This window comes from Saccopteryx leptura, chromosome 2 (genome assembly GCF_036850995.1).
Source record: "Saccopteryx leptura isolate mSacLep1 chromosome 2, mSacLep1_pri_phased_curated, whole genome shotgun sequence".
Taxonomy (NCBI): domain Eukaryota; kingdom Metazoa; phylum Chordata; class Mammalia; order Chiroptera; family Emballonuridae; genus Saccopteryx; species Saccopteryx leptura.
In genome coordinates, this window is record NC_089504.1 from 12,786,727 (window position 1) to 12,804,480 (window position 17,754).

The window sequence follows — 17,754 nt, forward strand, 5'->3', positions numbered from 1 at the left end:
AGACTGTGGATGCAGCCTCTTCTCGCGTGGGGAATGCTTCCACTTATCCTGAGAAGGTGTCTAATAATACTAATAGATACTTATAACCTGACTTCCTAGGGGTCATCTCTGTGAAATCTATTTCCTACAGTTCTCCCAGAGCTTTCCCCCGATACCTCACAAAGGAGGGTAGCTTCTTATTATGCGCATTTACTCTGGCACAGATGCTGCACCTTGAGACAATGAAGTGGAAAATATCCCTGATGTTGAGCCCTACATAATACTTCCTGATAAGTTGTTCTAGCTTGTTTTGTCCTAGATGGGTACGAGTATGAATATCTCCTATTTCTCTTACTATTCCCTGGGGTAAATAGAGCCGGGAGTCAGAAGCTCTATCTATCCCTGCTGATTTTTCTTCCCTTTCAACTGTGTCCCTTCCTGCTCTTCTTCTGGGGAATATCTAGGATCCGGAGGTAGCGTTGGCTTAGGCAGCAGTGGCAGAAGGCTTTCTTGTGGCCTAGTGGCTGCCTCTCTTGCAGCTGAGTCTGCTAGGTCGTTACCCTTTACAATAGGCAAGTCCCCTCTCTGGTGTCCTTTGCAGTGGATGATGGCAACTTTGGTAGGTAGCCAAATGGCGTTTAGGAGGGCAAGAATTTCATTGCAATTTTTAATGTCTTTCCCCCCTGCTGTCAGTAAGCCTCTCTCCTTGTATATGGCTCCGTGGACATGGGCAGTGGCGAATGCATACTGGCTGTCAGTGTAGATGCTGGCAACTTTTCCCTCTGCTATCTGTAAGGCTCGGGTTAGTCCTATTAGCTCTGCCCTTTGTGCAGATGTTCCTGTGGGCAGTGCTTTCTGCTACAGGACCTTATTTTCCGTGGCCACTGCTGCCCCTGCATGTCACTGTCCATCCTTATAAAACTGCTCCCGTCTGTAAAGAGGGTCAGGTCTGCCTTCCTGTATGCTTGATCCCTTAAGTCCAAGTGGGAGCCAGTCACTGTGTCAAGGATTTGTTTGCAACTGTGGACCAAAGTGGAGTCGCTGGGTTCAGGGCAGCAGTTTTGAGGAACTGAACAGATGGAGGGTTCAGCAGCTGAGCCTGATACTGCATTCGCCGCACATTAGATAGTCACCTGTCAGGAGGTGCTCGCAGCATTTGCTCTACGTAGTGTTCCTCAATGACTTTGATGTCCTGCCCTAAAGTTAATTTACTAGCCTCCTTGACTAGTATGGAGGTGGCAGTAAGTGCCCTCAGACATATTGGCCATCCCGAGGCTACAGGATCAAGTCTCTTGGACAGATAGGCGACAGGCCTCTTCTACGGCCCAAGTTCCTGGCTTAGTACCCCTAAGGCTACCCTACCCCTTTCTGCTATAAATAGCGGAAAGGGTTTGGCCAGATCTGGCAGGGCCAAAGCTGGGGCAGCTGTAGGGCCTCTTTCAGCGCTTGGAATGCTTGCTTCTCCTTATCTGTCCATGTGAACTGCTCTTCCTTACCCCTGGTTAGTTCATGCAGGGGTTTAGCTAGTTCTGCAAAGCCTAATATCCACAATCGGCAGTATCCTACTGCACCCAGGAATTCTTGTACCTGTCTGTTGTTAGTAGGCTCGGGGATCTGCAAGACCATCTGAATTCGCTGGCTGGATAATGTCCTTTGCCCTCCCTGTAAATTATAACCCAAATAATTTACAGTTTGCGTCACAATCTGGGCCTTCTTGGCGGAGAATCGATACTCCATTCACCCGAGATCTTGTAGCAGGTCCGAGGTAGCTTCCTCACACTCTCCGTCATCCTTGGCAGCTATGAGGATGTCATCCACATACTGGAGCAGTATGATCAAAGGATGGGAGGAGCGGAAAGCCTGCAGATCTTTGCTGAGGGCTTCATTAAAAATGGTGGGGGAATTCTTAAACCTTTGTGGTAGTCTTGTCCAAGTGAACTGCCCCACCAGTCTATTATCTGGGTCATTCCATTCAAAGGCAAAGATCCCTTGGCTCTGAGGTGCCAGGGGAATACAAAAGAAGGCATCCTTCAAATCCAGGACAGAATAATAGGTATGGGTTGGGGGTAATGAGCTCAGTAAGGTATACGGATTGGGCACCGTGGGATGAATAGTCTCTCCCTGTGTGTTCACCTCCTGCAAGTCCTGGGCCGGACGATAGTCTTGGCTCCCCGGTTTCTGGATGGGAAGCAGCGGGGTGTTCCAGGCTGATTGGCACCTTCGAAGGATGCTTGCCTCCAGCAGGCATTGCAAGTGCCGGGCAATTCCCTGTCTAGCTTGGGCTGGCACCGGGTACTGCCTGATCCTAACTGGTCTAGCAGTGCTAAGCAGTTGCACCAGGACAGGTGATTGGTGAGCAGCCAAACCTGGGGGGTTGGTTTCCGCCCAAACCTCAGGTATCCGGGCACGCAGGGCGTCTGGAACCCCTTCCTCGGCCTCCTTACCTTCTAGGATGGTGGCAAGTAAGTGTTCTTCAGACAGTGGGACAGTTACTTCCATGCTGACCTCTGCCTCTTTGTTCCCCATAGGGCTTTCCTCCCGTTGGAAGGTTATGGTGGCCTGAAGTTTCTGCAATAAGTCCCTTCCAAGCAGTGGGTGATGGTGTCTTGACCTAAGTCAGTAATTCTTGCGGTGGCCCATGGGTAGGCTTCTGCTTTGTCCATTGCCCCTATTATCTTAGTAGTTGTCTTCTGCATCTGGCCCTGTGGTTTCTTTAGGACTGAGTAGGTGGCTCCCGTGTCGACTAGGAAGTCTACTGGTTTTCCTTCGACTGTTATGGTGACCATGGGCTCCTGGGAGCTGGCAGGAATGGAGCCCTGGCCCCATCAGTCTAAGGTTTGGAGCAAGACCTCTGGGCCCTGTCTTGGCCCTTGGCTATTGGCCTTTAACCTTGGACACTCTCTTTTCTAGTGTCTTTTCTCCTTGTAATAGGCGCATTGATCCTTGTCTATTCGCTGTCCTTGACCCTTCCTCTGTCCCCCTTTTCCTTTGGGAGGAGGTTTCTGGGCAGTGGCAGCAATCAGAATTTTGGCAACTTCCTTCGCCCTGCCAACCTCCAGATCATCCCTATTGACATACACCTTCTGGGCTATCTCTAATAGCTTGCTTCTATTCTCTCCCTCGAACCCCTCAATATTCTGAAGCTTTTTCCTAATATCTGAAGCGGCCTGAGTCACAAAGGCTATATTTACTAGTCTCCTGTTCTCTTCTACTTCAGGATCTAGAGGAGTATATACTCTATAAGCCTCTATGAGTCTCTCTAGAAAGGCTGCTGGGGATTCCTCTCTTCCCTGGATGACTTCACTTACTTTGATAAAGTTGGTTGGCTTTCTAGCTGCTGCCTTGAGCCCCCTCAACAGAGCCCGGCGATACTGGAGGAGTGCGTCCCTTCCTCCAGCGGTATTAGGGTCCCAGGTAGGAGGTTGAGATGGGGGAACATCTTCTATTTCCCTTCTTCCCTCCCGAGTTTCCTTTTCTTCTCCTAATACCGCCTTAGCAGCTTCTCTCATTATTCTCTCCCTTTCTTCAGAAGTGAAGAGGGTTTGTAAAATCTGCTGACAATCGTCCCACGTGGGCTGATGGGTCCTAAAAATGGTCTCAAGGAGAGATATTAGTCCCTGAGGTTTCTCGGAAAATGGGGGATTCTGATGTTTCCAATTGTATAAATCACTAGTGGAAAAAGGCACATAGATGAGGCGAGGTGCCCATGGGCCAGCACCTCCTGGAGAGGAAAAATGGCTTCCCTCCCAGAGGAGGAGACAAAATGGCTGTATCTACCCACACATCCATATACAGGTATTGGTCTGGGTGGGGAGCCCTATAGACTGTGGCTCTGACAGCAAACAAAATTGGAAGGTCAAAAGTGCCCTCTGTGGGCCGTCTCACATTAAATGCAGGCTATTCCAGCTGGCTCAAGGTCTGGAGGAAACCTGGACTCGGCTGCAGACCTCCGTACCCCTGAGCCCTCTTCTGGAAATCAGAAAAATTCTTCAATAGGCACTCGAGCAGGGATCCCGGCACAGACTCCTGTTGTCCCATCCTAGATGACTCAGGAATAATGAGAAAGGGTAGGATACAGGCAACACACACTATTAACACAAGGAACACACTTGTCTCTCTCACACTCAACTCAGTCATTTGAGCTCAGACAAAACGCAGCGCAGCACAGCGCAAAACGGATTCCTAATGTGACTGGTCACTCCAAAGTTAACAAATCCAAATATACAAATTTCAGAGAGTGGCGTCCCGCTGCTGAAAGCCCTGGGTGGGTTACTGGCAGCGTCCCACCTACCACCTCAGGAATGTGTGCTCCGGAGCCCAAAAGCCAAACCAAATGAGGATCCTCCGTGAATACTTACTCAGCTCGAGCTGTCCTTCCGGTCTCCGACCCAAAACTCTGCCAAGGGAGAATCCCGGACAAGCCCCCAAAATGTAGCATCCACCGGTTACGAGAACAAATGTCGGAGACTTTCAGGAGTTAAGATGTTACTTTATTGGCCAGTTTAACCTGCGCAGGGGCAAACTCCCAAGATGTCCGGAGACACCGTGCCCACAAGGAGCTGCAAACAGAAGCCGCACCTGGAGCTTACAGCCAGGCCCTTATATATCCTAAGTGAGCAAGCATAGCACAGAAGCAGATGTGGCAGTTTAGCTATTGGCTAGGGAGGTCGCAAGCAGCATAGCAACAGGGGCCGGCATAGCAACAGGGGCCGGTTTTAGCTTAGTGGCGAATTTCAAACCTAAACTTCTGATAAGGGTCTCTGACCTTCTTTGTTCCCAGCCTCACAGGAGCCATATCAGCACTTACTGTTCCTTCAATAGTTACACTCTTTGCAGCACTCCCTGTTCCTTCAATAGTTACACTCTTTGGCAGCCCCAGTACTCCCTGAATCTAACATAATCAAGAACACACCAGACCTTACACAATTCAAAAATCTCATGACAAACACACACCAACAGCACACATGCATACCCAGCCACACATTCACTACATCAGCACACCCACTTCAATTACTGAGAGGCATGCTCCTGCTTCCTCTAACCCACACCCTGCTGGGGGAGGGCATTCAGCATGGGGCAGGTTGGCCTATTTGGTCACAGGTGCAGTCATTACACCCCACCTACACCATGCACGTGTCACATAAACATGGTAACACACACACTGAGAAAACCAAACAGTACACTTTCCTGCTCTCACACATGAGTGTGTCACCCACAAACGCAGCAGGCACGAGCAGCAGCACACCCTGTGGAGAGACATGTGAGCCCTCTCTGACCTTGGTTCCCTGTGAGGTCGGCGTCTTATTGTCCAGCAGCTGAGATGACAATCTTACTCCTGATGCCCAGCTGTGCTGGAGGTGTTTACAGTCACAGGCATGGATCAGGAGTCCCTAGTCACACAGCAGGAGGTTATCACTTGGTCTATACCCACTAAAACAGGGCCTAGGTAGGCTCTAACTCAGGAAGAGGGTCATGCTATGAGTTAGATACATAGCACAGACACACACAAACACAGCAATCAGACAAGCACATGCTCAAACAGACACAATACATGTAGACACACACAATCATGGACAAAGTCTCACATGACCCACTAGTACACAGGTAGATCCATCGCCAAGGGCAGAGTCCCAGCCCCTCTGACCTGTGCCCGTCACTGCTGAGTCAGACCCCTTCTGCTCCAGACTGCTGCCCGACTCCTCAGGTTTCTTCAGGAGGCCTTAGGTCCAGACACAGAGAAGAAACATCTGTGGCCCTGGACCTTCTAAACCTTCATTTTGCTCAACCAGCTCCAGGGAAATGAGTCAATCACCAGACTTATTACTAATGAGAGTGAAACACAGTCCCCAAGCTTCGGGCTACTTTCTGACTGCCCTTTGGGGAGCTGTGTGTCCCAGAGCCAGAGGGACTGCAGCCCTGAGGGACAGTGTCCCTGATTCCAGTGATACTCGAACTTCTTTTTTTGTAGTCATTGTTCTAGCAGGAAGGGATTTCCAACTTTTTATTTGGTAATGGTTCTATTTGTTTTACCTTATTTATTTATTTTTGGTAGTGATTTTAAAGATATAGAAAAGTTGTGAAAATGATATAAAGAATTCCTGGACAGGCTTCACCCAAATTCTTCAATGATTAAATTAATATTTTCTTATGTATAGCTTCTGTGAGTACATATGCATGTATTTATGTATATTCCAAGGTTAGATTTTCTGCATATATGCCACAGTGCATATTATTAATTATGATATTAATTTTTTAAATAGTGTTTTATCCTTGATCAGTTGGCTAACTTGGTGTCTGCCTGGTTCTCTAGTGCCAAGTTACCATTTTTAAAATACTATATGATCCCACTCATCAGTGTAATCTAATGAACACAATACACGATGACAAAGTAGAAATAAAGGCATGGACATGTGGACTAGATACACAGTCGCTAGAGGGAAGAGGTGAAGGGACGGGATGAAAGAAGGGAAGGGATTATCTAAGAAAACATATGCACATAATACATGGATACAGACAGCAGGTGGCCCCAGCCAGAGGGAAAGGGGTGAGGAGGTGGGGAGAGAAGTGCAGAGTGGGGGGTTGGGGCAGAGAGAGACCGCATGGGGTAAGGGGTTCATGAAGCTCATGTAGACGGGGTGATATTGAGTTGTACACATGAATCGTGTATGGTTTGGTGAACCATGTTATCCCAATAAATTTAATATAATTTTTATAAAAGTTACTGTTTTAACCTTGTAATTTAGAGGTATCATTTGAGTAGATGTGTTTAAACTAGAGAAACATTACTATTTTCTTATTATAATTTCACCCACTATATTTAAAACCCATTGGTGATTCTTCTTTTCTCTTAATAATCTTTTTATATTAATTTTAATTTATTGTGTAAACGTGGATTCAAGTGTTCCACTCAATGAAACACCCATACCCCCTACCTCAGTGTCCCCCTTACACCCCCTTTGGCCCCTCCCCATAACTTCCTCCCTCTTTTTTTCTGGAATATGCTACCCTGGTATCTGTATCAATGTGTTTTGTATATATAATTTTACTAATCTTTTCACCTTCTCTGATCCCATCCCCTTATCCCCCTTCCCTCTGAGAGCTGTTCCTCAATTTTCTGTGACCCCGCCTCTGCCTCTGTTTTTACCTCAGTTCACTTTGTTCATTAGATTCCACATATAATTCAGATCATATATTTGTCTCTCTCTGCCTGGTTTATTTCATTTAGCATAATAATCTCCAGGTCCATCCAAGCCATCAGAAAGGGTAAGATTTTCTTCTTTTTCATGGCCATGTAGTATTTTATTGTGTATATGTACCACAGTTTTTTAATCCACTCGTTCACTGACGGATACTTGCGATGTGTCCAGACCTTGGCTATTGTAAACAATGCTGCAGTAAACTGCAGTAAACATAGGAATGCGCATATATATATATATATATTTTTTTTTTTTTTTTTTTTACAGAGACAGAGAGAGTCAGAGAGAGGGATAGACAGGGACAGACAGACAGGAACAAAGAGATGAGAAGCATCAATCATTAGTTTTTCATTGCGCATTGCGACACCTTAGTTGTTCATTGATTGCTTTCTCATATGTGCCTTGATGGTGGGCCTTCAGCAGACCAAGTAACCACTTGCTCGAGCCAGCAACCTTGGGTTCAAGTTGGTGAGCTTTTGCTCAAACCACATGAGCCTGTGCTCAAGCTGGCGACATCGGGGTCTCAAACCTGGGTCCTCCGCATCCCAGTCCGACGCTCTATCCACTGCGCCACTTCCTGGTCAGGCTCATATCTTCTTTTGAATCAGTGATTTGGTATTAGGATATATTCTTAAAAGTGGGATAGTTGGGTCAAAAGGCAGTTACATTTTTAATTTTTTAGGAAACTCCATACTGTTCTCCACAGTGGCTGCACCAGTCTGCATTCCCACCAGCAGTGAAGAAGGGTTCCCTTTTCTCCACACCCTCGGGCAGCACTTATTGTGTGTTGATTTGTTAATGAGTGCCATTCTGACAGGTGTGAGGTGCTGTCTCAGTGTGGTTTCAATTTGCATTTCTCTGATAATCAATGATATTGAACATTTTTTCATATGCTTATTGGCCATCTGTATGTCCTCTTTGGAAAATTGTCTACTCAGTTCCTTTCCCATTTTTTAATTGGATTGTTTACCTTCCTGGTATTAAGTTTTAGAAGTTCTTTATGAGTTTCCATGGTGTCTTTAGCTGTGCAAAGCTTTTTAGTTTGATATAGTCCCATTTGTTTATCTTGTCCTTTATCTCACTTGCCTGTGGAGATAAATAGGCAAAAATATTGCTACAAGAGATATTGGAGAGTTTACTGCCTATGTTTTCTTCCAAGATGTTTATGGTTTTATGACTTACGTTAAAGTCTTTTATACATTTTGAGTTTATTTTTGTGAATAGTGTGAGTTGGTGGCCCTAGTTTCTTTCTTTTTTTTCCGCATGTATCTGTCCAGTTTTCCTAATACCATTTATTAAAGAGACTGTCTTTACTCCATTGTTTGCTCTTACCTCCTTTGTCAAATATCAATTGACCATAAAGGTGTGGGTTTATTTCTGGGTTCTCTGTTCTGTTCCATTGATCTGTATGCCTGTTCTTATGCCAGTACCAAGCTGTTATGATTACAATGGCCTTGTAGTATAACTTGATATAAAGAAGTGTGATACCTCCCACTTTATTCTTCTTTTTCAAGATTCCTGAGGCTATTCGTGTTCTTTTTTAGTTCCATATAAATTTTTGGAATACTTATTCTGTATATTTGAAGTATGCCATTGGTATTTTAATAGGAATTGCATTGAATTTATAAATTGCTTTGGGTAATATAGACTTTTTTTAATATATAGACTTTTAATGATGTTTATTCTTCCTATCTATGACCACAGTATATGCTTCCTCTTGTTTGTACCTTCCTTGATTTCTTTTTTCAATGTGTTATAATTTTCCAAGTACAAATCTTTTACTGCCTTGGTTAAATTTACTCCAAGGTACTTTATTTTTGTTGTTGTTGTTGTTGCAATAACGAAGGGGATTATTTTCTTAATTTCCCTTTCAGTTTATTGTTGGTGTATAAAAACTCCACTGATTTATGAATATTAATTTTTTATCCTGCCACCTTGCCAAATTCATTTATCAGGTCAGGTAGTACTTTGACTGAGACTTTAGGGTTTTCTATGTCATCAGCGAATAATGATAGTTTTACTACTTCTTTTCTAAATTGAATGCCTTTTATTTCTTCTTGTCTGATTGCTGTGGCAAGGACTTTCAGAACTATGTTGAATAAGAGTGGTGAAAGGGGGCACTCCTGCCTTTTTCTTGATCTCAGGGGGATTGCTTTTAAATTTTGTCCATTAATTATGATATTGGCTTGCTGGATCCTGTTTGCTAATATTTTGTTGAGTATTTTAGCATATTTGTTCATCAGGGATATTGGCCTATAGTTGTTATTCTTTGTAATGTCTTTACCTGGTTTTGGAATGAGGATAAAGCTTACCCCAAAAGGAGCTTGGAATTCTTCCTTCCTATTGAATTTTCTGAAATTGCTTGAGAAGGATAGGTGTTAGTTCTTTTTTGGAAGTTTGGTAAAATTGTCCAGTAAAGCCATCCTGTCCAGAACATTTGTTTGTTGAGAGTTTTTTGATAACTGTTTCAATTTCATTTGTTGTAATCAGTCTGTTTAGGTTTTTTGATTGTTCCAAATTGAGTTATGGAAGTTTGTATGTTTCTGGGAATTTATCCATTTCTGCTAGGTTGTCCAATTTTTTGGCATATATATCTTCATAGTATTTTCTTACAATCCTTTTTATTTCTGCTGTGTCAGTTTTACTTCTCCTCTTTCCTTTCTAATTTTATTTATTTTAGTCTGCTCATTTTTTTTTGATGAGTCAGCTTAAAGGTTCATCAATCTCATTTACCTTTTCAAATAACCAGCTCTTGGTTTCATTGAACCTTTGTATTTTTTTAGCCTCTATGTCATTTACTTCTGCTCTGCTCTTTATTATTTCCTTTCTTCTAACTTCCTCTGGGGTTTATTTGTTGTTCTTTTTCTACAGTAGTTTGTTGTACATGGAAATAGAATCACAAGAATTCTTGATGTAATTCAGAGTTTGGCTGTTTATGCTGATGTTTGTGATGACATGACTACAATATATTAATAAATGTTGATTTTTTGCTCAACAATAAATGTGAATTCCTGTTCATGGAAAAATAAGACATCCTCTGAAAATAAAACCTAGTGCTTCTTTAGGAGCAAAAATTAATATAAGATACTGTCTTATTTTCAGAGGAACACGGTAGTTCTTTTAGGTATGGGAGTAGGTAGTTCCTTTCAGAATTTTTTTTGCTTCTTGTGGTATGCCTGTAATTCTATAAACTTCCCTTTTAGGACTGCTTTTGCTATGTCCCATGACTTTTGAGTTGTTGTGTATTCATTTTCATTTGTTTCAAGGAAATTTTTGATTTTTTCCTTGAGCTCATTGTTAACCCATTCATTATTTAATAATATGCTATTTAGCCTTCAAGTGTTTGAATGTTTTTCAGTTTTTCTATTGTAGTTGATTTCTGGTTTCATGCTATTGTGACCAGAAAAGATGCTTGATATGATTTCAATCTTCTTAATTTATTGAGACTCGTTTTGGGTCTTAACATGTGGTCTATCTTAAATAATGTACCACAGCACTTGAATAGAATGTATACTCTGCTGCTTTGGTGTGAACGGTCTTTAAGATATCAATTAAGTTCAGTTGATCCAGTGTATAATTTAAGGCCACTGTTTCTTTGTTAATATTCTGTTTGGATAATCTATTTATTGATGCTAGGGGTGTATTAAAATCCCCTACTATATAGTTCTGCTGTTGATCTCGCCCTTTATGCCCATCAAAATCTGCTTTATATATTTAGCTGCTTCTATATTAGGTGCATAAATATTTACAATGATTATATCTTCCTGTTTGATTGCTCTCTTTATCATTATGTTGTGACCTTCTTTATCTCTTGCTATAGCCTTTTTTAAAGGCTATTTTGTTAGCTATAAGTATTGCTACCCCAGATTGTTTTCATTTCCATTTGCGTGAAATATTTTTTTCCATCCCTTCACTTTCAGTCTATGTGTATCTTTTGTTCTGAGGTGTGTCTCTGGTAGACAGTATATGTACGGGTGCTATTTTCTTATCCATGCAGATATCCTATATCTTTTGATTGGAGCATTTATTCCATTTACATTGAAGGTTATTATTGACATGTACTTTTTTATTATCATTTTATTCTTTAAATCTACAATTCTCTTTTCTGGATTTCTGGGTTTTTTTCCTTTGCTCTTTTTATAATAGGTCCCTTAACATTTCTTGCAGTACTGATTTGGTTGTAATGAATTCCTTGAGGGTTTTTTTTTGGGGGGTCTGGGCAGTTTTTTATTTCTTTGTCAATTTTAAATGATAGCCTTGCTGGATAAAGTAGTCTTGGTTGTAAGTTCTTGTTTTGCATCATTTTAAATATTTTTTGCCAATCTCTTCTAACCTCAAGTGTTTTTGCTGAGAAATTGGATGTCATCCTTATGGGGGCTCCTCTGTAGGTAATTAACTGATTTTTGGGGGTAGCTTTTAGTATTCTTTCTTTGTCTCTTAATGTTGACATTTTAATTATGATGTGTCGTGGTGTAGGCCTCTTTGGGTTCCTCTTTAATGGGACTCTCTGTGCTTCTTGAACATGTGTGACTTTTTCCTTTATCAATTTAAGTAAATTTTTAGCTATGATTTCTTCAAACAGGTTCTCTAACCCTTGTTCACTCTGTTCTCTTTCAGGAACCCCTCTGATGCAGATTTTGTTTCTCTTCATGTTGCCACAGAGGTCTCCTAGAGTTTCCTCAGTCTTTTTACACCTCTTTTCATTTTACTGCTCTGCTTCTCTGCTTCTGTTTATCTTGCCCTCTAAATTGCTGACTTGGTCCTCTGCTTCATCCAGCCTGCTGTTGGTCTCTTCTAGTGCAGTCTTCATTTCTGATATTGTATATGTCATTTCTGACTGCTTCTTTTCTACAATTTCAATGTCCTTTTTGATGTTTTCTATCTCTTTATTTAGGTGCTCATTATGTCTATCCATTGTTGCTCTTAAGCATCCTAAAAATCATTATTTTAAACTCTGCATCTGGTAGTTTGGTTATTTCCATTTTATTTAGTTCTTTTCCCAGGGGATTTTTCTTGATTCATTTGGGTCATATTACTTTGTCTGCCCAATTTGTCTTTGTATAAGGTAGTGCTATTTGACTTTGAAATTTTTGTGGGGTCTTTATTAGGAAGATGGGCTTGGTGGTACTGACCTCCAGGCCATTGTTTTTATTGTTCTAAGAATGCTTCTTGAGGGTACTATTTTCCCTGTTGTTGTATGTGAGTATTGAATACAGTTTGTCCTTTTGTGGGTATGGTTATTTCTTCAGGCTGCCTGGCTGGCTCTAAGGGTCAACCTTGATCATGTGAATTTGTACACTCTGTGCAATGTCTGTCTTGTTGGGCGTATTTATCCTTCACAGTGTCTGGTGCCTGCTAGACTCCTCCTTTGGGCGTGCTGCTTCTGTAACTAGCTGAGGCTAGGGTTGGTGCTGTCTGCCACCCACTACCAGTTGTGTTGGTTCTAGATCTTCTTGGATTAATGTCAGCCATTGTTTGTAACCTTCTGTGGGCTACCTGTCTGCAGCTACTGCTCTTTTCTCTGTTTGTGTCTGCATTTTCTGTGCTGGCTAGTGTGGTAAGGGCCAACTTGTGTATAAGGATCAACTTCTTCCTGCTTAGAGGTGACAGCAGCTCCATAAAAGCCCCAAAGTCAGTTAGCTTTGCCTCCACTTTTTTGCTGCTACACTTCTTCTTGCAGTTTTTCTGGTCTTTCCACAGAGTCTTCTGTAGAAAGACTGTAGTATAGGCACAGACTGGCCTCACCTAACCAACTCCTGTACAAGTTGCAAGCTTGTTGGTTTAAGACAGCTGAGGTCGGGAATACAACATTAGTGGGACCCCCTACTTCAGGGGTCTCTTGGTCAGAAGCTCAGTAGCCAAGGAAAGTAGCCCCTACTCTAGAGGCTAATCCCACAGACACTGCTGGATACTCAAATTCTTATTTCTCCCCAGCAATGTGAGCAGCAGGTTCAGATCAAATGTCCCCTCTGCAGAGGTTCTTACAGCTGATGAGACCCTTGTTCAGGGAGTAAAACTGAGGATTGAGTCCTCTCTTGGGGCTGACTGTGCTGCCCCAGAAAGTGGCTAAACCTTTTGACCAGACCCATCAGTAGGCTCGAAGAGACCCATACTTTAAATGTCCATGCTCCAAGCCTCTCTCCCTTCCCCTGTGGACACTAGCCTAGTGGGGCAGGATATCTAGCACCTAGGCCGCTTGGGGTAAAGTTCTAGTCTGTTCAATGTGTGAGAGTGTCTGTGTAGGTACTGATCACAGAGAGTGGAACTGGCCTCAGATGGGCCAGGTGTCAGATGAGCCATCCCTTAAGACACACCTCCAGCAAGAATCATTAGGTTTGAACCAATGCTCTCTGTAGCTGCCCACTGGATATATCATTCTTGGGTCTCCCTGGAGTGAACCTGGCATAGACAAGTAAGTGACACTGCCGGTGACTGGCCTTCAGCAACCTTCTTGCAGCTACAAGCAATCCAGAGTTTGTGTCTGCCTCTGCTGGGCCCAGGTGCACATGGAAATATCAGCTGCACACCCAGGCTGACTTTTACCCACACTGGGCCTGGGTGAAGGTTCACAAAAGGCCAAGGTTCCCTGAGTCCCACCTCTTGCAGCCTCTGTCTGCTGGCTGACTGTTGGGCTTGGCCACCAAAAAAACCCCTCTGTTAGAGTCTAGAGTCTGTGGCAATTCACGGATTAGAAAGGGTGATGTGCTCCTCCCCTTGGCCCCTTGTGTCAGTCTGTCCAGATTTTTTTCACAGACTTCAGTAGGATGTTGCCCCAGGAATCTGGTGGTTGTGGCCTCTGAGACCCAGAGGTGTGGCTTGCCTGCAGTCTGGACAATTTCTGCTGAGTCTCCTGTGAGGCGGAATCACCAGTCATAGACTCGAGAGCATGCAGGGGAAAACTCTGTCCTCAACACCAGAAAACTGAGTCCCTCATGAGACCCCTGCTTTCTGGATTCTCAGAACTGCCTGATCTCTATGTGTGGGGCTGGAGAGACTCCCAAGGGCAGAGCAGTTGCTTTCCCTGAGGCTGTTGCTACTCAGAGAAGACTGCTCCACTCAAGAAAGATGGTGACTGCAGTATTAGTGAATGACTCAGTAAAGGGTTTCCAGAGACCACCCCTTACAGTATATTCCCTGGACCACCAACTTCACACTCTACTCATACAACTCCAGTCCTCCCAGTCTTCCATCCACGGGGGCCCCAGATAAAAAACTGTGAACAAGATTTTCTGTGCAGGCCCTTTAAGATGAAATTTGCATCTCTGAGAGCTCTGTGTCTTACTTGCAGACAAAAACCTTGGCTTTTTTCACCCCAAATTCTTTGTGGGTGCCTCTTCTAGGCCCTGGGGCTCTAGGCTGTTGCACCGGTCCTGGGGCTCAGGACCCACACCTCTCAGGATGACCCTCCCTTCAATGAGAGTTTCTCCAAACCTTCAGCCACCGCTCCTGGGAGCAGGGAAGTCCCCTCCACGTCTTCACCCTTCCTACCATTGTCAGTGTGGCTTCTTCTATGATCCCTGTTTATAGACTTCTCTTTGTTTCTTCCAAAGTTGGTTTTTTAAGATTATTGTTCTTAAATTAAGTTGCAATCCAATTTAGTCCTGGGAGGTGGCAGTTGGAAAGTCTGACTACTCCATTGCCATCTTGGAATTCCTGGTGGTTCTTATATGACAAAATTATTGCAAATATGGTGGTCAAATGGTGATTTTTCTGGTTTTATCATTTCTTCTATGTTTTTGATTGTATTTTACTAAAAGAAGGAATTTACCCTTACTCTCAACTCATATGCTTTTTATTAATTATTTATATCATTATAGATTAATGATTTTTCTTATTCTCTGAGTTATATACTATTCCTATTGTTGTGTATTTCAAAGTTTATCTGTGCTCAATACTTACAAGGATATTAAATGATCTCAGAAAAGCCAACAGACAAATATTTATAAAAAGTAACACAAGAAGTAAAAAGTAGATGCTAATAAACTAAAGGAATGTTTACCCATAGGAGGTGGATCAGGACAGAAAGAATGGTGGATGGTCTTGACCAGGTGGTGGTACAGTGGATAGAGCATTGGTCTTGGATTCAGAGGTCCCAGATTTGAAACCCAAGGTTAATGCCTTAAGTGCAGCTCAAAAGTTTGAGATAAAGGTTGCTGGCTTGAGCAAGGGAACATAGACATGACTCCATGGTCACTGGGTAGAGCTTAAAGGTGGCTGGCTTGAGCAAGGGGTCAATGCCTTGGCTGAAGCTCCTCTGTTACCTCAATTATGGCACATATGAGAAAGCAATGAAGAACTAAGGTGCCAAAACAAAGAATTGATGCTTCTCATCTCTCTCTTTTCTGGTCTTGTCTGTTGTTAAATACATTTATAAAAGACCCCTCTCCCTATTTTAAGAAGCTTTACTTTAAAGCACCTGCATATTTTTATATTGTAATTATTATTACCCTGGCTGATTGTAGCCTACCAACATGATGCCATTCAGTGTGAGTTGGGAACATTGAACCAAGTCAGCTTAACACCAGTGTAAGCCAGCATAAAGGAATCAGCTCAAAAAAAAAAAAGTAGGGTTAATCAAGAGCATATCATGATATTAAATCAGTGCGTCCTCATGACAGATCCAAAAACTAAAATATCTCAAAGGAAAAAAGACAAATTCACATTTTTATTTGTGCAATGTTTTACATAACTTTGCATACATCAAAGAAGACAAGATGAACAAAGAAATATTAATTAGGAAAAATTATTAACAAACTAATTGGCAAACTTGACCACGTTGACATAATAACAACACTTATACATGAAAACAGAATGCATATTTTATTAAAGTTATATGGAGATGTCAACCATATAGTATTTTAGAAAATAGAGCTCACTGTGCTCCTGACTGCATACTTACCCTGTTAACGCACGTTTTCAAGGCCTGTTTGATGTCTCTGTTCCTCAGGCTGTAGATGAAGGGGTTCAGCATGGGGGTAACTACCGTGTACATGACCGAAGCAGTGATGTCCTTGGAATCCCACGAGGAGGAGAAAAAGTAAACACCTGATAGTGTCCCGTAGTATAAGGACACTACAAAGAGATGGGAGCCACAGGTAGAAAAGGCTCTATAGAGTCTCTTAGTGGAGGGGACCCTCAGGATGATGGTCCCTATATGAACATAGGAGCTTAAAATAATACACAAAGGCAGAATTGAAAACAATCCTCCCACAGTGAAGATGACCAGCTCATTGAGGGAGATGTCAGAGCAGCTCAGCTTCAGGAGCGCAGCGAGGTCACAGAAGAAGTGGCTGACGGTGTTGTTGGCACAGAAGGACAGTCGAATCAACAGGAGGGTGTGTGTCAGGGCAGTGACACAGGACAAAATCCAGGAGCCAGCCACCAGCAACACACACAGCCCCTCTCTCATGATGGTGGTGTAGCGTAGAGGGTGACAGATGGCCACATACCTGTCATATGCCATCACTGCCAGGAGGAAATTGTCAGTACTAGCAAAAAACATGAAAAAATACATCTGAGCAATGCAACCCATATAGGAGATGGATTGTTGCCGAGTCTGCATGTTCGTGAGCATCTTCGGGACAGTGACGGATGACAGAGAAATGTCAGAGAAGGCCAAGTGGCTGAGGAAGAAGTACATGGGCGTGTGCAGGCGGGAGTCCAGCCTGATGAGCAGGATGATGAGCAGGTTGCCCAGCACCGTGGTCAGGTACATGCCCAGGAACAGGGTGAAGAACCCGCGCTGCTGCCCTGGGTGCATGGGGAGCCCCAGGAGGAGGAACTCGGACACGCTGCTCTGGTTCTCGGGCCCCATGCTGCTCCCCGTCTGCTGGGGAGGAAGGAGGTTTGAGACTCTCAGCAACCTGGAAAGGACAGCCAGGACCATCATATTTCAGACTCTAATTTTACAGAAAAATCAGGAATTTTTAACTTCCCTCCTATTAATTTCTCATCTTCACTCTACCACAGTCCGGTTCCAGGAACACTTTGTACCCCAAAGCAGCCAACAAGACCACATTACACAGAAGCAAGAGTGCCTTCTATGTTTCATTCATCATTACTGATTGAAAATCGAGACTTTGTACCTCTTACAAAGACTGATGGCAGGACTGAACAAGAAAAACAAAGTTCCCACTTCTATGACATTCAAACATGATGGACATGGAAAGACAATGTCCGCCCCAGGCCAGAGCCACACCACACTAATTCACTGTGACAGAAGTAGAGGATGAGCCCAGAAAACTGCTCTCATTTGTTTGTGCCTTAAAGTAACATGAGACGCAGTGCTGCTCTGGTGTTGTTGGAGCAGTGTCACACTCCTCCTGTGGATCTTCCAGGTCCCATTGACCTGCAGCTATAAACTCATGGACAGTCTAGAAACGTGTGGCCATTTAAAGTCCTTAGATGCCAGAATGACTCCAAAGCCAGAGTAGTCCACAAACTACCGTTCTTAGTATGCTGAACATTTTGGTAAACATTCAGCACTGGGCTGAGGACTTTATCCAAGTTTCCTAATTGAATCCACCCATCAGACTTACAGTCCCGGGTTTTAAGATCTCTTCACATCTTTACAAAGGAT

At 43.3% G+C, this 17,754-nt stretch overlaps 1 protein-coding gene across 1 annotated transcript; it reads right to left on the bottom strand.

Moving 5' to 3' along the window:
- Positions 1-16,047: 16,047 nt before the first annotated feature.
- LOC136391189 (olfactory receptor 1J4-like) lies at positions 16,048-16,993 on the bottom strand. Its single transcript, XM_066362708.1, has one exon. The coding sequence runs from the start codon at positions 16,987-16,989 to the stop codon at positions 16,048-16,050; it is 942 nt and encodes a 313-aa protein (XP_066218805.1). The 5' UTR covers positions 16,990-16,993.
- Between the last annotated feature and the right edge of the window lie 761 nt (positions 16,994-17,754).

Bases quoted from the DNA above. Each gene is read 5' to 3' on its own strand.
- LOC136391189 (XM_066362708.1), bottom strand. From the start codon at position 16,989: ATGGGGCCCGAGAACCAGAGCAGCGTGTCCGAGTTCCTCCTCCTGGGG.